Source organism: Pleurodeles waltl, chromosome 8, assembly GCF_031143425.1.
Source record: "Pleurodeles waltl isolate 20211129_DDA chromosome 8, aPleWal1.hap1.20221129, whole genome shotgun sequence".
In the NCBI taxonomy this organism is placed as follows: domain Eukaryota; kingdom Metazoa; phylum Chordata; class Amphibia; order Caudata; family Salamandridae; genus Pleurodeles; species Pleurodeles waltl.
This window is the reverse complement of record NC_090447.1, coordinates 881,089,253-881,110,634: the sequence shown is the minus strand read 5'-3', so window position 1 is coordinate 881,110,634 and position 21,382 is coordinate 881,089,253. Positions and strand designations below refer to the sequence as shown.

General features: G+C 47.1%; 1 protein-coding gene across 1 annotated transcript in view; it reads right to left on the bottom strand.

Moving 5' to 3' along the window:
- Window positions 1-21,382, bottom strand: part of STK24 (serine/threonine kinase 24) — a 665,456-nt gene that overhangs the window by 85,699 nt on the left and 558,375 nt on the right. Inside the window, exon 7 of the mRNA XM_069205177.1 lies at window positions 16,763-16,920. Within this exon, the coding sequence (XP_069061278.1) occupies window positions 16,763-16,920 (158 nt within the window). The remainder of the gene's footprint in view (window positions 1-16,762; window positions 16,921-21,382) is intronic.

Sequence of the window (21,382 nt, the reverse complement as noted above, 5' to 3'; positions counted from 1 at the left end):
GAAATGCATCCACTAATCCAGTCCTTGGCAGGAAGAAGCACTCTGGGCACAAAGCCCCCCCCCCAGAACCAGTGGAACATGTCACCCACTAGAGAGACTGTGGCTTTGCACTCTCGAGGACCAAGCAGTGGGCAACCCACCTACTTGAGAGACTGTGGCTTTGCACTCCCCAGGACCAAGCAGTGGGCAACCCACCCATTTGAGAGACTGTGGTTTTCCACTCCCCAGGACCAAGCAGTGGGTAACCCACCCACTTGAGAGGCTGTGGCTTTGCACTCCCCAGGACCAAGAAGTGGGCAATTCACACATTTGAGAGACTGTAGCTTTACACTCCCCAGGACCAAGCGGTGGGCAGCCCACCCACTTGAGAGACTGTGGCTTTGCACTCCCCAGGACCAAGCAGTGGGTAACCCACCCACTTGAGAGACTGTGGCTTTGCACTCCCCAGGACCAGGCAGTGGGCATGGAGCCCCCTTGAGGAGCAGTGACATTGTACCATCATCCAGCTGAGGGTCCCCCTCCCCTGCCCCTGAGGTGCTTGTTTTTTTTCAACCTGATGCCCCTGCAGTGTTCTCTCCGTTTTGAGGCAGGTATCATGTGTGGGCTTCGCCCATGCTTTTTGGGACCACTAGTCCACGGACATTTACAAGGGACAGTGTACGGACTTGTGTACTTGATGTAAATATTTGTGTATACAGATTATTTGCTTTTCTCTTGATATGTCTGATTGTTCCAATATAACACTAGTTAAACTCATTTCCTTTTGTCCTTGCATTCTTTCAGGAGGTGACGGGTGTATCTGTAATGTTGTTGGGTAAGTGTGTGTGTATGTTGTTGTGGGTGAGGGTGTTGCGTGCCGCGTGTGTGTGTCACTCTCTTTTCCCTCCTCCCCTCCCCTGTGTGCTAGGTGCAGTACTCACCGTTATCGCCTTCTTTCTACTTCGTGGTGTATTAGTAGATACACCAACATGGGTAGGATCTGCAATTCAGGCTCCATGGCGTCCTGTTTCTTCATGGAGTGTAGAGTGGTGAGTGATTCCCCTTCGTTGTTCAGTTTCCGCCGTGCTTTTGATGGCGTTGGTACCGCCCCGGAAAAGCGGGCGGATTGGTGCCTTGTAATAGTGTGGGCGGTACATTGTCTTCCGTCTGTCTGTTGGTGGTGACCGCCGCGGTGTTTGTTGCTACCACCGTGTCGGTCGGAGTGTTAAAGTGGCTGACTATGTTGGCAGTTTCCGCCATGGTTGTGATCCCATTTTTTTTACCGCCACTTTAACACCGACCGCCAGGATTGTACTGAAGGCCTTTGTCTATGTTTCTGCTTTGCATTCTGGAACTTGTAGTTTTATTTTGTAACATGCTACAAGCTGCGAATACAAAGCAGAAACCTGATTAGATGAACTACACGTTTGAGTCTGTGAACCTTGAGCTGTGTGTGCGTATATTTATAAAACTAACCTTAAGGAGAGCTTACAGTTGATTATGCTGTACAATGGTCAATATTTTATAACTAATATTTCAGTTCAAGGCTAACTGAGGATCATTAATATCATGTGAGATGGCTCTCCCCAAGCGAGTGAAAAATCATGGGCGTTTTGTTCGACTCCCCAGACTGCAGTAAAGGGACAGTGATCCAGTGAGCATGCATTCTTGGAGTACAATTATTTATTCATTGCTCTGCAGGAAATGTCGCTTGTACCAACTGCCAAGTAAATATGTTTTGCACCTGGGGATAGTTTGTGTTTTGTAAAAAAAATATTCCAGTAGGCCTACTAGCCTTTTAGTTATATGCTGGGCAAAAGGACGTATGCAAAAAGGACCAAAATATGCGGCAGGGTTGACCAATTAATGTGGCAAAAAGGGTCCTGTTATGCATTTACAATGTCAATAGCCCCAACTCGAGTAAATGGGAGACCTATCGCATTGCAAATGCTTGTTTAATTTTCGGTGCATTTCATTTTAGCAGTCACTTGTTCAGTTCCATTAAGGAATACAGATTCCTTTCTGTGCAGGGCTCCATGCTTCTTGTGCTTCTTAGCCTCCACCCTGTCCTACTATTAAGCACTTGCATTTAAATATGCTTAGAATGGAGCTAGAATAGGAAATTAACCTAGTCTTAAATTAGATGGGTTTCGAGGTTGACTGTAGTTGGAAAATAAATACAGATTGAACATTTTGTAAAAATGCTTACTTAAGATGACATTTTAGCATTCTATTTTAGAATCTTCATGTTTTCGAAAATTTGTTTATACAGTCTATTTTCACCTGGAACCGTGTCGTCTACCCACGGTACACCAACAGAAATCGCCTGTGTAAAAAACAATACACCGAGATGCTGGTCCCCACCAATAAAAGCAAAACAAGTTATTGTACCAGAGAATTTATGTGGCATTTTCATATTCCTGATGAGGCAGCAATGTAGGGTAATTCAAGGTGCAGCAGGACATTAACAGCAGAATTCACCAGTTCAGTTAAAAAGCAGCAGGGTTAGAATTCACTATTCAAGGGCAACTGCACATCCGAAAGTACACTAACAGGGCACATTCTCACCTGAAGAGTATTCAGCAACAGTGCCAGTTACTGCTACTCCAACTCCCACTTCCAGGAACATCAGCATAGAGCCGTGCTAAGTAGGCCCAACATGTACAGATTCATGCAAGATTTTCATATTCACATAACCGTGTGTACAGTGAATCTAAAGGGAAATTGTTTACTTGTTAGTTGTACTGAAAAGCTCATATGCATCAGGAAGGATTGCACATCCAATGGAACCACAATACCAGAATCTAAATAGAGTCCCACTTTAGATTGCCAATGCAAGAAAAAACAAGCATTTAAAAGTTGGGTGCCAGCTTTGTCAGTGCTTGCTTTGTTGTGATTTTAAAAAAATGTAATTGTTGGGGAAGTTGCAGAACCATCGTCAAACCCATCCCCCTTGGTCCCTCCCCAAAAAAGAATTATCTAAAAACAAAAGTAATTTGGGGTTTCAAAAAATACACTGTAGCCGCTCGCACTAAGGAGGCACTAATTTGTGTGGGGATGTGCTCTTTGAAAGGGTGGAGTGCTGCCCCTCACAGATAGGTCATACTATGGCTTAAGTGGGATCACCCACTGCACCATCCTAGAAGCTGTAGTATGCAGAAGAAAAATGTGGATGACATACTAGACCAATGGATGAAGAGGACTGGCTGAAAGTCCCTATACGTAGGCATATTATTATATATATAATTTAAGTAAAAGCAAAAGGCCTTTGCTAACTTCAGACCTAAAAATCAAGACTCATTCAATATGCTTGGCTTTACCCAGTGGCAGATCAGGAAGTAGTCGGGGCGGGGGCTCCAGGCTCGGACAGCATATCCTAGAAGCACGGCTAGAGTAGTAGTCTTACAGGCAAACCTTGGCATGAGAGTTTAATATTGCTACAAATCATCGAGAGCACGTCGAACTGGTATGTTTACACACCTCAAATACCAGCAGGTATTTCTATAAATCAACCCTGGCGCTCCAAAGCAAAATAACTACCCAAATGAAATGGGACGTACCACTAATCATGACCACAAGATGAGACTACGCGGAAAGGTACTTTTATACTACAGTACATACTAAGGAAGCAGTGCAGGATACAGTTATCTACAAGGAATACAACAAAGTAGTCAGCACCGCAAGGTACCGCAATAAACCAAAAACAAAATCATAATGCAACTCAAACGGGTTCGGACAAATAATTACAGCTGCAGGCCAAGTGTTAGCACTTTTACATACAAAGTAATATCAGAAAAAGGCCTCCAGGCCAATTCAGTTTGCCCATTCCCTGATATAGATACATAAATAAATAACCTTGAGCAGTGCTTAATTTTTTTAATAAAAAGGTGCCGGTGCCCAAAGCCCTCCTCTTAAACATGCGGCTGCTGCAATTAAATGTGTGAACACGGAATACTGAGGCGGCGTAATCCTGAAGCCATCTCAGGCCTCTTCAATCCATATAAAGCTACCCCTGCCCCTTCAGCTCACTCTTGCAGCTTTCTAATTTCTTCTTTTGTGACGCTTTTTCGTTTTTCCCTTCCTCCGTCTGTCCCATATGTGTCTTTTGCTCGCAGCAAATGCTTGGGCCAGAAGAATGAGCCCCGGCCCTCAAAAATAAGTGCCGGTGCTCAGCACCGGAACCAACAAGCACAAATTAAGCACTGAACTTGACATATTCACAGTTTTACCTGAATTCTGTATGCCTGCTCCACCTCACATGCATTGTAGGTCTCGCCTAGGTAGACCATGAGCTGTCTCTTAAAGACCTTATGTTCTGCAACAGTGAGCTTAGAGGCTTTCCACTGCTTACCATCGGTTAGCTTCTTTGTCACTCATTGTTTGCTTGTTATTGATCGGTTGCAGCAGGCTTCTCTTCTCTTAGTACGTTTGCCCCTCCCCACCCAAGTCAAACAGGATTACCTTAGATAATTAATAGAAGAATGTACTGCCTGTGTCTTTCCACAACTCACTTCTTTGGGCATTACTTTTTTCTTTGTGTTTAACCACTTTACCAGAGTGCCTTCTTTTGAGCTGGTTCCCTCGTGTACTTCTATTTCCTCCCTTAGCCATGTCTCCTGCCCCAGCCTTCTGCTGTTGCCTGTACTGTTTTTGTACCCCCACATTCGCTCCCTTCTTCTACTATTGCCTGTTGTCTCTGTGCCTGCCCCAGCCCCTCCCTCCCCCCTTGTCTGTACTGCTCCCCTGACTCGCCCTACCTTTGTTACCTCTCACTTTGCCCCTGCCACAAAAAAAGAGCAATGACAGAGCCAGCATCAGCCATATCATGGAGCTTTTTCTCACACCATCTATTGTCTATGTTGCCTTCACACGCCCTCCCTCCCTAGCAATAAAGAAAAAAGAACTGTGATACAGCTAGCACTGGTCAGGATCATAGCTTGTTTTTCCCACTTTCAGCTATGCTGCACAGCAGCTGTACTTCTGAATAAAATGGCTAAACTACATTGACAAAGCAAATAGCTCTTTCTAGCCTAAAACTATGGGCTTTGCCAACCCTTGCTCAAGTCTGTGTTCGTATCACAATTCAGGTTTGTGAATCCATTAAGTAAGAGAGAGGCTGGAAAGGCAGAGCCGGACACGATAGGCGAAGCGGGGAGCTGAAAAGCCCGGGAACGGGCGTGGCTGTGATTGGTAGGCGTCCTTTGAAGCCACCAATCACAGCACTGAGGGACAGTTAAAAAAAGGGGCGGTTGCCGCCTTCCCGTACACAACTGAACCCAGACACAACTAGCAAGACAGAGAGCTGACCCGCAACATCACGCGCCTGTAACTCTTTCCATTCATAGTAGCTGTCACAGTCTGGGAAACACAGGGCCATATTTATACTCCGTTTGCGCCAAAATTGCGTCGTTTTTTTTGACGCAATTTCGAAGCAAAACTAACGCCAACTAACGCCATATTTATACTATGGCGTTAGAGGCGAATAGCGCCAAAGTTCCCGGAATGTGCGTCATTTTTTAGCGTGAACCCCTTCCTTGCGTTAATGATATGCAAGGGAGGCGTTCCCGTCTAAAAAATGACTCCCAGGCCTTTACGTGGTATTTATACTCCCGGGCAAAAGAGACGCCCGGGAGTTGGCGTGGCAAAAAACGGCGCATTTGCGCCACTTTTTAACGCCTGCTCAGGGCAGGCGTTAAGGGGCCTGTGGGCTCAAAATGAGCCCACAGGTGCCCTCCCATGCCCCCAGGGACCCCCCCTGCCACCCTTGCCCACCCCAGGAGGACCCCCAAGGATGGAGGGACCCACCCCAGGGACATTCAGGTAAGTTCAGGTAAGTATAATTTTTTATTTTTTATATTTTTTTTTGGTGGCATAGGGGGGCCTTATTTGTGCCCCCCTACATGCCACTATGCCCAATGACCATGCCCAGGGGACAGAAGTCCCCTGGGCATGGCCATTGGGCAAGGGGGCATGACTCCTATCTTTACAATGATAGGAGTCATGTTGATGGGGGATGGGCGTCGTTAAAAAATGGCGCAAGTCGGGTTAAGACGATTTTTTCGACGTAACCTGACTTGCCCCATTTTAAGACGCCCATGCGCCATTTTCCCCCTACGCCGGCGCTGTCTGGTCTACGTGGTTTTTTCCCACGCAAACCAGGCAGCGCCGGTCTGATCGCGCCGTCTAACGCCATTCCATAAATACGGCGCCCGCATGGCGCTTCAGAATGGCGTTAGACGGCGCAAAACTTTTTGACGCTAAACTGCGTTAGCGCAGTTTAGCGTCAAAAAGTATAAATATGGGCCACAGTTAGCTAACAAGCAGATCATGATTTGGTCAGACAACCATGTGAGAGTGCAGGCGATCAACCTGAGAACGGCAAAATGTCCGGCCGTGACACAGTTGTTGAGACATCTGGTGGGCTGCCAGCTACAAGGGAATATAGCAATCAGGGCTAGGAACATTCCATGGAGCAAGAATTGCAGGGCTGATACATTGTCTTGTTTTCAATGCAGAGATTCAGGAAGTTATCACCACAAGAGAGGCCAGAAAGGATGCCAATATCTGGCCTTCTGAGGGAGCTGGTGGAGCAGACCTGAGGTGGTTAGTGGACAACGCGCTCATCCCCAAGACAAGCGCGAGATATCGTAAGTGCTGGGAAACCTTCAAGAGGGTGACAGGGGTGTCCACCCAGATCGCGGTTATGGGCCAAGATGTGCAGGGGTTCATAGCGTGGGCGTACTCCGTGGGTAAGACCAAAACCTGGGCTGAAACACACCTCAGCGTGGAAGCCTACTATGCCAAGCTGGCCAGGGGCTTTCATATGCAGAGCAGTGATAAAAGTCTGGGGAAGACTCCAACCAGGCATCTCGATCAAAGAAGCCCCAACCACTTTTCCTTACTCAAAAGAATGTTGGAGGCCCTCACTGAGGTTTGCAGCATGAGGCATGTAGTGACACGGTACAAAGCAGGGATCACCTTAGCTTTCTTTGGGGCCTTCAGGGTGAGCGAACTCATCGCCACATCCAGAACACACCCTGGCACAGCATACATCCAGGGGAGGGACAGGGGTATGCTGTGATACTTCTCCAGGTGTCAAAAACTGATCAAGAGGGAAAAGGAAAATCATCACGACTGAATTGAGTGGGGTGCGGGGACATCTGACTGGTCTGCAAGTTGCGCGAGTACACAGCACCAGAGATCCCAACTGGGCAACCTCTGTTCATGCATGCAGATGGCTCATATCTGAGCCGCTTCCAATTTATCAACATCATGAGATTAACCTTACCAAAGGTGGGTTTCCACCCCAACTCCTTTGGGTCCCACTCGATCCACATAGGGGCGGCAACTACTGTGGAGGCATGTGGGTTAAGCGAGAAGCGCATAGGGCGTTGGGATTCTGGGGCATTCAGGAGTTACATAAGACCCATGAGCTCTTAAGTGTCATTTCTTTCCATGTCAGACCCAAGAGAAGGAAGCCGCACGGTTTGGATCCTAGGCCACTCCTATGTATCCAAAGAGAAGCAGTAAGAGAAGGCCAAAAGGGACTACCGGGGGCTGTGGTTGCGCAACAAGAAAATAGTGTGGCTGTGCGACCCAGGCATGAAATGGGACGAACTGCTACCAACTTTGCAGGGTACAATTGTCAGGGAGAACATACCTGAGGCAGTAGTCTTACACCTGGGAGGGAACGACCTCTCCTGCCTAGGTAGGGAAGATCTTCTAGGAGCTATAGCCTCGGGGCTTATGGTGGCAGCAAGGCTTCTGTGTCCAGCAGACATATTATGGTCTGAGATCACTACTAGAGCAGAATGGAGAGGGGCCAGGGACCACGTGGCGGTTGAGCAGTCTAGGAGAAAGTTGAACATTTCAATGTCCAACCTTTGTAGAGCAAACTTGTGGGGCTTTGTCAGGCACAGGCTCATTAACTTGAGGATAACGGGGTATCACGTGGCCGACAGGGTGCACCTATGGGGGTAGGCATGGACATGTTCCTGCTCAATATAGTGGGGGAGTTAGAGCTACTAGGTTTCTCTTAGGTTTGAAGGGGGAGCGGCTCACGGTTGGGAAACCACGAGCCCTCTCCAACCACTTCCACCACAAAATCCTGGACATCCACAACAGCTTCTTACCACACACACCCACCACACACACCTCTCACTCACCCAACTCAACCCCCACTCACGACCCCCCCACCACAATCACCACCTGGGCCCCCACCACACACAAAGAAACCGAAAAAAACATGAACTCTATCCACTCCGGATCCCCCTCCGACCCCTGTCCACATCGCATCTACAACAAAGCCAGCCCAACCATCGTCCCCTTACTCCACGACATAATCAACTCCTCTTTCGACTCCGCCACCTACCCAGACCCATGGAAGCACGCGGAAATCACTGCTCTCCTAAAAAAAAACAAAGCCGACCCGGAGATCCTCTCCAACTATCGCCCCATCTCCCTCCTCCCTTTCCCCACCAAGGTTGCTGAGAAACTAGTCAACGCCAGCCTATCCCACTTCTTCGAAGAAAACAACACTCTTGACCCCTCACAATCCGGGTTCCGCAAGAACCACAGCACGGAAACCGCCCTCATTGCATGCACTGACAACATCAGGACCAAAGTCGACAAAGGCGAGACCGTCGCACTCATTATCCTAGACCTCTCCGCAGCCTTTGACACTGTCTGCCACCACACACTCCAAACACACCTCCACAACATAGGAATTCGCCACAAAGCCTTAGACTGGCTCACCTCGTTCCTCACCGACCGGACCCAGAGAGTCCGCCTTCCACCTTTCCACTCCACCGCTACCAAGATCATCTGCGGAGTCCCCCAGGGGTCCTCCCTCAGCCCCACACTCTTCAACATTTAAATGATCACCCTAACCAACATCCTCTGACCACACGGAATCACTATACTCTCCTACGCAGATGACATCCAACTCATCCTCTCCCTTTCCCGCAACCCCACCACCGCCAAAACCAACCTACACGCTGCTCTCCTCGACACCGCCAACTGGATGACAACTAACCACCTCAAGCTTAACTCCAACAAAACCGAGATCATCATCTTCGGCCCCAACAAAACTATATGGGACGACACCTGGTGGCCCACCGCCCTAGGCCCCGCACCCACCCCCACAAACCACGCACGCAACCTCGGCATCATCCTGGACCCCTCCCTCTCCATGACACAACAAATCAATGCACTAACCTCCTCCTGCTTCCACACACTCCGCACTCTAAAAAAAATCCTTCAAATGGATTCCCCCAGAGACCAGGAAGACAGTCACCCATGCACTCATCAGCAGCAGACTTGACTACGGTAACGCCCTCTACACCGGCACCACACTCAAACTCAAATGCAAACTCCAGAGAATCCAGAACACAGCCGCACACCTCGTCCTTGGCCTCCCCCGCCACAAACAAATCTCACCACACCTAAAATCTCTTCACTGGCTCCCCATAGACAAGAGAATCACTTTCAAGATCCTCACCACGCACACAAATCCCTCCACAACACCGGCCCGACCTACCTCAACGAAAGAGTGAACTTCCACACTCCCACCCGCAACCTCCGATCAGCCGACCTCGCACTAGCTACAGTCCCCCGCATCCATCGAACCACCACAGGAAGCAGGGCCTTCTCCTACTTCGCCCCCACAACCTGGAACTCCCTCCCCACCAACCTCCGCAAAACCAAAGACCTCCTACTCTTCAGAAAAAACCTCAAGACATGGCTGTTCGAATAGTAACCCCCCCTCACTAGCGCCTTGAGACCCTCACGGGTGAGTGGTGCGCTCTATACATTTTTTTGATTGATTGAGCAGAGTGACAGAGAGTCACTCAGTCAGCCCATAACGAGCACAGTAAACTAAGAGCAAAAGCCACTCTGACGGTGCCCTTGGGATGTCTAATGACAGGGGCACGAAGAGTGTAACCAATGACTGATAAAGAGGGCAGCGGCGGGCGGGCACGGCACTTGCAGCCCGGGCAAGGCCAGTGGTGCCCAAAGTGACTTGACAGAAAAGGAAGTCTAGCCGCCGGCATGCGTGAACCTCCAGTGAATCAGGGTACATAAGAGGCTGTTCAACTTAACGGATGAACAGCAAACAAGAAGGATTGGACTAGAGACATTAGATAGAAAAGGAATGTCTGGACAACATGGAACATATGTATGACCACTTGTGCGATGTTTTATGAACCATGTGAGGATATTGTCTTGTGTTATAAACTGCAGCTGTCTATAACTTCCAGTAATGCCTCTGGTGTGTGTTTACAGGTGAATATGGAAAACAATAAGCGGCCGTGTGCGAACAAGTCTCTCGCACATCTGGGAGCAGTTACAAAGCAGGCCGGGAAGGCAGAGCCGGACACGATGGGGGCCCACGGCAAACGCTTTCCAAGGGGTGGGGGCTGGTGAAGGGGGGGGGGGGCGAAAAGCCCTGGAACGGGTGCGTCCGTGAATGGCAGTAGGGTGACCACCTGGCACTGAGGCAAATTCTGGACAGGACTGTAAAAAATTCAGGACAAAGGGTCAAAATTCAGGACAAAAATTCAGGACAAAGGGTCAAAATTCAGGACAAAAATTCAAGAACAAACGTCAGTTTTACAGACACACACAAGAGAGGCCATGCCTCACTATGTGGTCAGTGCATTTATTTACTCTTTTTTAACATAGCACTATTTATTCACTGTGGACCTTTTGTGATTGCCTCCTGGTGTGCTACATTCAGGTGTCACATTACGTCCTTGTTCAGTAGTAAATAATGCCCTTCACAGCAAGGCCATCACCCCTACCCAAATCTACCCGATCTTTCCTGAAGAGAAAGTAACAGCAACATTTTGATTATGTTTCTGAACATTTCAAAACCCCTGGCAAACAGTTTGGGAAACATTAAGGTAATTAACCTTATGCTAGTTTAAACAAATTGAACAAAAATATCTGGCTTACCCCAACCGCCCATGGACTTTCAACCTAATTTTTTTTAAAGAGGCAGGGCAGATGGTGTGGGTGACAGTCTCACACCTAATGACAGGATGTGATGTAGCCATAACTTGTCTGTAGTCTCACTGCACTAGAGTGTATGTTTGGGACTCTACATTTATCTCAGAAATGGGAGCCCGGACTACCAATCAAAGATAATAAAAGAGTAGGATGAAATCGAGATCAAATGGGAGATCCACAGCAAGTAATTCAAAGGGTTGTTGCTAACAACTGGACAAATAAAGAAGAGAAGAACAAGGTGGGACAATTCCTAAAATCAGACAAGATGGGTCCACCAAGACTATTTGAAGGTATTGGGTACCTGGGGAGTTGTCTGCACACAGGAGCGAAACAGTAGGGGCACTGTCAAGTGGTTGAACAATCAACACCCATCCACCTTGGCAAACTCTTCTGGTGCAATGGTTCGCTGTTAGTACTTGCAGACCCCTTGCAAGGTTGTGCAAGGCAATTGCCTGCTTAGTCCATGTCTTTATATGGTTTTGAAATTGAGCAAAAGCCAAACTAGAGATCTGGGTTATCCCTAAGTGTCAAGTACACATAGAACCTTCAAAATATTTGGGATGTAAATTGCACAAACAAAATTTACAAATTTTAAAATTTAATTAGTGTTTCTTTAACATATGGCACTGCTTTCGCCTTCATACACAATTAGATCTCAGATTGAACTGGGAACCAGTTACCTTTCAATACCTAATGATTAATATCTACCATTCTTACACTGATTTCCAGGATGAAAATCTCGGCAGAGCGAACGTTCCCTCCAAGCCCAGTTTGCTTTTTGGTCTTCTCTTCTGCTTTCTGTAGAGGCCATGTGGCACTAGTGAAGATGGTGTGCTACCCCAATGATAGTATTATTTTGCAAACCTTCCCCTGCCCGTCCTTCATTCCTTCTTCAGACAGGCCACACATCTGATTTGGTCGCTGCGGCGCCATCGGGAGCTCTTTCCACTCTAAAGCTAACTGTGACTGCGGGTGGATTAGATCTTCTGGACTTAGAATGCTTTTATTCAGCTGCAGATGTCCAATGGGTGGCTCACTGGCTTTCTGCCCACCTCCCTTCATGAGATGGGGTTTACCAGTAAAGACTTTTAAGGAAGGCTTAATGCACTGCTCATCGTTTCCTACTGACCATTATATGGTTCACAATCCGGGGTTATCATGCATGGCTTTCTCTTGCCTTGTCAGAACCTGTAAACTCACTGACACAAAGAAACCCTATGCTCCTGCACTACCTTTGCTAAGTCTTCCCACTCGCACAGGATGGCTGTGCTCAGAGCAACTCCATCAGTGGCATGTTGCAGGTGTCTTAAAATTGGGGACTTTGTTTCTGAACAGTGAGCTACTAAATTTCCAAACCCTTGTGGCAGACTACCATCTTCACCCCGGTCAACTCCTTACTTACAACCACCTTAAATAATCATTAAATGCCCTATTTCATGTCTGCTACCTAGCACTAACCCTACAAGAGGTGTGCCAGAAGCTCTGCACCATAGGAAATGGTGGCAAACTGATTGAATGGGTGTACAGACCTATCCTGCAACATGAAACCACTCCAGGTCTTCTTGTCATACTACCTGGGTGATTGATGTACCAAACCTCTGCAAGATATGGACTAAAATACTGGACTTTCCCCACAAAGTATCCCACAGCTGTCACTTTAAGTAAATTCATAGTGCTTCCTTGTGAATGCATTCTGCCCGTTCCTTGCCATTGGCCTTGGGGTTTGCAACTCACAATTTGTTGCTTTCAATTTGCTGGCTTTATTTGTTTTAGGCTATGCAGCTTGAATTCCTCCCTTCCCTTGCCAAAACCTTATTTACAGTATCCTGCCGAGTGCTCCCTTTCTGTAAACAGGCCTGTAAATCTTGTTCTTATCTTATCATATTTGCTGTGCATTCAAAGAACAAAGTCAAATGTCAGGCTCTGTCTTCGGTGGGAACTTAGTGTTTACTTTCCTTTCTCTGACTTCAAAGTGAGAGGATTTATGCGACAATCTTGCTGGATACTGGGGTTAGGAAACAGTTTTTTCTATCACATGACAACATTTAAATAGACTTCAGAATATATCAGAATTAGAAGTACAAATCAAGCAAATTTTTGTTAATTCTGAACTGTGCTGGAAACAAATACCTTTACATGCTTAAAACAAATCATTGAATTAGGTGATGCAATTTCCACACATCATTGTCTCTGCACAATATAGTTTGATTTGAAAAACTGTATATCTGTGCAAATGTAATGGTCATTTCAATCAAAAATGTTTTGTCTGTAATGGCAGTGTGTTACCACACCATGCATGCTCCACTCCACTCTGCTCTGCACCACTCTACACCACTGCAGCCTACTCTGTATCACTCCACTTTACGCCACTCCATGCCACTGCACTCTTCTCCATTCGGAACCACTCCACATTATGCCACTGCTCTCTATGCTACTTCACACAATGCCTCTCTACTCTACTCTGTCCTACTCTACTCTAAGCCACTGCACTTTACGCCTCTCTACACCAATGCGCTCTGCTCGTCTGCACGCCATACCACTCCAGTCTAGGCAACACAAATCTAATCCACACAACTCCACTCTCTGCCACTCTGCAACGCTGCACTGTACGCCACTGCACTCTAAGCTAATACACTCTATGCTAATGCACTTTACTCTTTAACACTCAACTCTATGCCCCTGCACTCTACATCAATACACTGTACATCATTCTAATCTACTCTGCACTCTATGCCACGGCACTCTACACTACTTTACTCTATGCCATCACACTCTATGCCACTTTATGCAACTCCACTCTAACCTGCACTTCTCCACTCTAAGCCACCTCACTCTACTGTGAAATAATCTACTTTATGCCACTGCACTCTGTTCCACTGCATTCTATGCCACTGCACCCTACCCTGCACCTCTCCACTCTATGCAACTGCACTCTACTCTGAAACAATCTATTCTACGCCACTGTACTCTATACCACTCTGACCACTGCACTCTAGTTCAATGCACTCTACACCACTGCAAGCTGACACTCTGCAACACTGCTCTGGCCGCCACTATACTCCACACCACTCTGCTCTGTACTACTGCATTTTGCACCAATATACTCTATTCCACTGCATTCTATGCCACTCTACTCTGCCCAATGCCACTCTATGCAACTGCACTCTACACCAGTGTACTCTAAACAACTGCACTGCCCTTTACTCTGCACCACTGTACTCTATGCCACTGTTCTCTGTACCACTCTACACCACTGCACTGACACTCTACTCTGCAACTCTGCACTCTACACCACCCTACTCTATGCCACTGCACTCTAGGCACTATACTCTATACCACTCTACAATACTTCACTCTGCACCACTCTACACCACTACACTCTATGCCACATGAGTCTACTCTGCACTCTATGACACTGAACCACTCTGCATTACTGCACTCTCTGCTACTCTATTGTATGCCACTCTACTCCACTGCACTCTGCACCAATGCACTCTAAACAACTGCACGCCACTGCCCTCTACTCTGTACCACTGTACTCTACGCCACTGCTTTGTGCCACTCTACTCCACAAAACATCACTGCACTGACACTCTACTCTGCAGTGTTTACTCTCCACCACCGTACTATACACCAATGTACTATGTACTCCTGCATTCTATGCCACTGCACTCTATGCCACTCTACTCTGCATGACTACACTCTACAGCACTTTGCCCTACTCTGCACCACTCTACACTACACCACTGCACTCCCTGCAACGGGAGTCTACTCTGCAATCTATGCCACTGCACCACTCTACACTACTGCTCTCTCTGCCACTCTATTGTATGCCACTCTACTTCACTGCACTCTATGCCACTCTACTCTGTCCCACGCCTCTCCACTCTAAACCACTGCACTCTACGCTAACGCACTCTAAACAACTGCACTGTACCCCACTGCACTGTACTTTGCACCACTGGGCTCTACGCCAATGCTCCTATGCTACTCTACTCCACTCCACACCACTATGCCACTAGCTTTAAGCCATGCTGAACAGCAGCTACTCTGGTGCATAACATGGCTAATGGCTAAAACACACTAGCAAAGCCAATAACTCTTTCGTAGATGAGACCTATTGCTTTGCCAAGGTTTGTTAGTACTATGAGGTACCGAAGTACCTGAAAGAACTGTAAAAAATACAATGACATCATAATAAAGGCTGCTACAAAATGCGCAAATACATTTCGGTTAAATAAAAAAAAAAACGCTTCTCAAATACAGATTTGAATAATATACAGTTTATACCTAGTGCTAAAAAAATGTTATAACACTCCATTAAAACCACACACTCCACAGCTCACCTTGGAACACCATTACAATACCTCTCTAAAAGAAATATCTTTGCCACCAGAAAACTTCAAGTGGCTCCTTTTAGTAAAGTCAATGCAGGTTTTCAAGCCCCTTTGTATGTGCAGATTTACCAGTTACACACATTTGCATGTCTTTAGGGAAGGAGACCCCCTGGCAAGAAGGCCTTTTCTTATCTGTCTGCCCCTCCCTCCCTCAGAGCACAGGAGACCCCCTGCCTTCCAGCCCAGCTGGGGAAACTCTTCTGCCCGTAATTTCGCCCTGCCTCCGTTGCCCTTTAGGTGAAAGCCTAAAATTACGGACAAATGCCGTCCGTTAAAGCTTTCATCACGGACAACGGACAGCAGGGTGAAATTACGGACAGTCCGTGAAATTTACGGACGGGTGGTCACCCTACATAATGGCAGGCGTACTTTGAAGCCACCAATCACAGCACTGTGGGACAGTTAAAAAAGGCGCACGGTTGCCCCCTTCCCTTAAACAAGTGGGCCAGACACAGCAACCCACCCTCCCACACCTCAGAGGGGCATCGCAGCCGCACCCGGCGGTGGCAGGAGAAACACTCAGTCCATAAAAAAGCACAGTAAACTAAAATGAAGAGCCACTCTGACAGTGCCATTGGGATGCCTAACGGCAGGGGCACAAGAAGTGCAACCAATGACTGATAAAGGGGGCAGCGACAGCCGGACACGGAACTTGCAGGCCGGTCAAGGCCAGGGGGCGCCCAAAGGGACTTGGCAACAAGGGAAGCCTGGCCACCGGCATGTGCCGAAACTTCCAGTGGGTTCGGATACATAAGAGGCTGTGCAATTTAACGGATGAACAGCAAACAAGAAGAAGGATTGGACTAGAGACATTAGATAGAAAAGAAATGTCTGAACAACATAGGGCATGTGTATTATGAACCATGTGAGGATATTGTGTTGTGTAATAAACTGCGTCCGTTTATAACTTTCAGTAAAGTCTCTGGTGTGTGTTTACAGGGGAATATGGCAAACAGTAAGCAGCACGGAGCGAACCATTCTCATGCACGTCTGGGAGGGGTCTGTGAAATATCTATCCAAAGAATAGACTTAGTTTTTAATGAATGAGCAGATTTGAAGCCTTTGTAAACGGACGGTCGCCCGTTCTCTCAAACCTTGGCTGGGTATTGGGTAATTTATCTGAACCAAGCTGAAATAAACAGTTTTTTGGCAGAACTTTCTACACCCACACCACAGAGAGTAGCTTAGCTGCTTTCTGTATTTAGATGGTTATTGTTGTTTAAAAGTATAAGCTTGTTGCTAAGTCATCAATCTACATACCCAATCAACATTTGCATTCCTCCTACAATTTTCAATCAGGATCCTAATCAAGGTAATACAAATCAGCTGGGAAGGCATCGTTACTGTGCAGTTAATCACTACATTGGAAATCTTACGTGTCAGACTCCTCCGAGCTCTGGTCGTCATGGCTCTGCTCAGGGCTTTGCTCTGTCTTCCACCGCTTGTACCTGTCAATAAGCTCTGTCAAATAGGTCGTTTTTTTCGCATTTCGTACTATAAACCTGTGTTTTAGCAACTCCTTCGCTGTAGGTCTCTACAAAAAAAAAAACATTAAACATGACTGCATGCTAGGCAACAAACATTCTGTAATTAAAACCAGGTAGGATTTAGCAAATTTCGAAATCGTAATTAGCGTCAAGATTACTTCACAGGAAATGACATCATTTGGGAACGTGTCTCAAATAAAATGTCAGTAAAGGGTCATATATCCTCTGACCCTGGTAATTTCATGACGTAAACAGAGTCAACTGTAAGTACTATGGTCAGCCTTTACCTCACAAACACATCATATACATCATGCCTCATACAGTTAGGGGCATATTTATACTCTGCACCAAATTAGCGTCATTTATTTTTACTCTAATTCAGTGTAAAACTAACTCCATATTTATACTCTGGTGCTAGACCTATCTAGAGCCAATTTTATGGAGTTAAAGTTATTTCTGGGACGTGGAAACCTACCTTGCCTTAATGAGATGCAAGGAATGGTTCCCGTGCAAAAAATGACTCTATGGCCCTAACGCCATACTTATACTCCAGTGCAAAAAAGGTGTACAGGAGGGGTCAAAAAATATATTTTATACGCCTGGGTCAGTGCAGGCGTTAGGGGACCTGTGTGCTTATTTCCATGGTGGAACACCATGGAATAAGCCCACAGGTGCCCTCCCAAGGCCCCAGGGACACCCCCACACACCAGAGGGACAGCAGTGGATGGGGGACCCCATCCCAGGTAAGTACAGGTAAGAATTTTATTTTATTTTTTAAAGTGCCATAGGTGGCCCTGAAATGGGCCCCCATACATGGCAGAGGGTGCAATGGCCATGCCCAGGGGACCCTGGTCCCCTGTGCTGGCCATCGGGGTGGGGGGCACAGCTCCTGTCTTTTCTAAGACAGGAGTCATGTGGTATGGATGGTTTTACGTCAGAAAATGACTCTAGGCAGGTTAGAGTCTTTTTTTACTATAACCTGCATAACATCATTTTTTGGTGCAAAACCCCCTTCTTCCATACCGCCAGCCCCACCCAACTAACAATTTTTTTTTTACACTAGCTTACCCTCTGCACCGGCTTGCACCTTTCCAAAAATATGGTGTCCGACTTGTGCGCAGAAATGGTGCAAGCAGGTGCTAAACTTTTTGGTGCAAAACTGCGTTAGTGCAGTTTTACCCCAAAAAGTATAAATCAGGGCCTTACTCTCTTAGGCTCCCTCTTGTGTACCACAGTGGCCTCTCCCCTCATGCCTGTCTGATCTCAGCACAGCACTGTACAGCGCAGTGCTCCTCAAAGTCTCTCACCATACATTACTTCCTCAGGAAATCTTCTATCGAAATTCAAACATCATGAACCATCTTTGAGCCCAGTACAGAGCTTCCTGTGGGCTTTATTTTTGCTGAAAAGATGATTTTACGACTACCCTATGGAGCTGAGTGTTCTCCTCTAAGGGATTTGGTGAAATAATTGGGGACATGTATTTCAACATGATTTAGGGACCATTTTGCAGGAGGGTAGGGGGCGTAATCCTCTGAGGCTCCGCTGCACTGACCGACACAATTGCAGCGACTGGCATCCCTGTCTTGATATGCCCCACTAACGGAGAAGCCGGGGTGCCACGGGCGCCGCTTTCGCCATGCTGAAACCACCAGAAAACATGACAACCCTGCTCCGGCCGAGTCGCATGGTGGCCAAAGCATGATCTTCTACGCAGAGTCTGCACTTTCTCCTGGGATACCGCTAAACCTATTACTTTACGCACCAAAGCTGGAACCCTTCAGATCGCCTCCCGCTTACTGAGGTGGGAGCTTGAAAGAAGACACTGATGGTTCAGCTGATGATGGCAGGAGTGCCTGACCCTGTCATTGGGACCGTGGCAGGGCGGGGCCCCACAGCTGAGCATATCAAGCTTCATATGGCAGTGAACCCATTATTCCACACCTGCAGCAACATTAACAATCCCAACCCCCACCGCTCCGTGCCTAATCAACATGGATGCAAGGTGTGTTACCTTGCTGTTTTCACTGCATCCTGCCTCTAGGCCCCACAGCGCCCTACTTTGCCGTAACTCGGACCCTGCTGGAAGAATGGGGGCACATCTAAACTGCGTGAGAGGTGGCATTCAAGACTGTAGGCCTGGGGATTAATCTGCTGCACAAGGAAGGATAAGCATAATTCACAAGCCAGGGCTCCTGCCTCCAGGAACCACAGTGTATAGTGAAGAAGATCAGTCGGGAGGAGCCCATCTTTGCTACGAGTCAGCTCCTTGATCTCCAAGTGAGGTCTTGTTAGTGTTGGGGTGGTGTCGCTCTGTCATTTCTAATACAGCTTACGGCAGGAAGCTTGTTGGCACATATCTATCCCCTGAGTGCCTCTAACTCTGCATCAGGCTGTAGTCTCTATGCCTCCAAAAAAGGCATAAACCAATAGAGTATACAGCTACTTTTCACTGGCAGAGGCACGAGACTTATGACTCTCCACCTCTCAGGATACCACTATGGCCATAACCAAAGAAGACCTCCTTTCGTCCCACCAAGAGTTCAAATAAGAGCTGCAGGACGAATTGAAGGCAGAGCTCACTTTCTCCTTAGAGACTCACAAGTCTGATATCCAATCCAGGCTTACAGCCCTGCAGCAAGATATGGACTTGGTGGGCACCCGCAAGCTTGATGCGACACTACGTTTCAGGGGCTGGAACAATGCCTGGGTCAGATGGAAGATTCCTCAGGCCACCTCCAGACACAATTGCAAAGAGACCACCTTGAAATGCAAGGACCTGGAGAATCGTGCATGTTGAGACAACATCAGAATCCAGTATCTGAAAGAGGAGGTGGAAGGCCCGGACCTAGAGGTTTTTGCAGTGGGTTTATTTTCTGAGCTTCTGGGAGGTGCAAACACCAAGGTTACATTAGAACAGGTCCACAGAGTGGGTTCAATAGCCTCTAGAGAAGGTAGGCATCCTCGTGATGTGCTGGCAAAATTACATTCCTTCAAAGTGAAAGAATTTATATTGCAAGCTGTTCAGCAAAAGGAATCAGTCTCCTTCCAGGGTGCAACATGCTCTCTATTTCAAGATATCATCCTACCACGCTGGTCTAAAGACTACAATTTTGACTTGTCACAGACAAACTCTGTCGCAAACACATCAAATACAGGTGGATTTACCCATCTGGCCTCACCAGTGATTACTAAGAAAAAAAAACATCACTTCACGGACCTGCTTGAAGCTGCTTCAATGTTGGGGGTACAGACCCCTGAGCACCAAGGGCCTGAAAGTGAAATAGAGAGTCCGTCCACGAGCCAAGCAAGCTGATTACATAAAGGACTATGGTAATCACAGCGCCGACAGAAGCGGCAGGAGAAACGATGGGCGTAGAGCCGGACTGAAGGCGCTGAGTCTACACAAATTCTCTATGCACCCTAAAAGAACTCTGGTTCCATTACTCATTGACTGTGATCCTGCTGACAAGCTGCACCAGATTCTGGAGTCTACATTTGTGATATCTCTTTTTTTTCCCACCAGCAAGGATAGACTGTTGTCCGGAGGAAGCTCTTTAGGCTGCAAGTGGCTAAAGGTTCCCTCATATGGTTCAACTGACTGCCTATCACCAGCTCCCTTTGATCTAGATACACATATGTCAGAATGCATTAGCGGTATCTAACCTCCACACCTGAAAAGATTATACCTGAAGCTCTAACACATATCTATTGGGGAACTAGGTTCCCAAAGGTTGAAGTTTTCTTGTTCTTATTGTTGTTGCATGATGGGGGGGGGGAGGGCTCTGTTGGGCTGTAGAAGATTCAGCGATAGGGACTAGAAGGAGACTTTGAGACACCTTTCCAATGCTTAACTGTTCAGGGTGTGACCTGGAAGAAGGGGGGGGGGGGGGGGGGGCACTGGGTTAAATCTGTGTCTTTTTAGAAAGAATATCCCTGTAGAGTTGCTATGGTCTTGACTACATTTACCTTTTCAACTGAACAATCCTACAGACACTAATCCCCACATCACATAGGATGTCTTCAAGGTTGGTGCTCCATAAGGAATGGGAAATGTATTTCCTTAATGTCCACCCTGACAAAACAAATATCACAGGACAGAATGGTGCCAACAGGCAGAGCAGAATCAGAGTATTAAGAGGTAAATTACAAGCAATCTATACAAACAGAGCTAAGCTGTTACAGTTGCGCCTCAAAAAACAACATATGAACAGGGAAATAAGGTCGGATCCCACCTGGCGAGGCAACTTAGGGTCAAACATAAAAAAGAATACTTTGGTCCAGTTCAACTGCTGACCAGTGAGACAACACGGAAGAGGGTTCGCAACTTTTATAAATACCTCTACTCCAACAAACCTGCTGAGGAAGCCATACAACTGAAATATCTTGAGGGGTAACACTGCCCAAGTGACTGCCGACCAGAATGAAGATCTGGGAGGCCCCTCTAGGGAGGACGAAGTTTAGGCCACCATTGAAGCCCTAAAGCTTTGCAAATCGCCTGGACCTAAC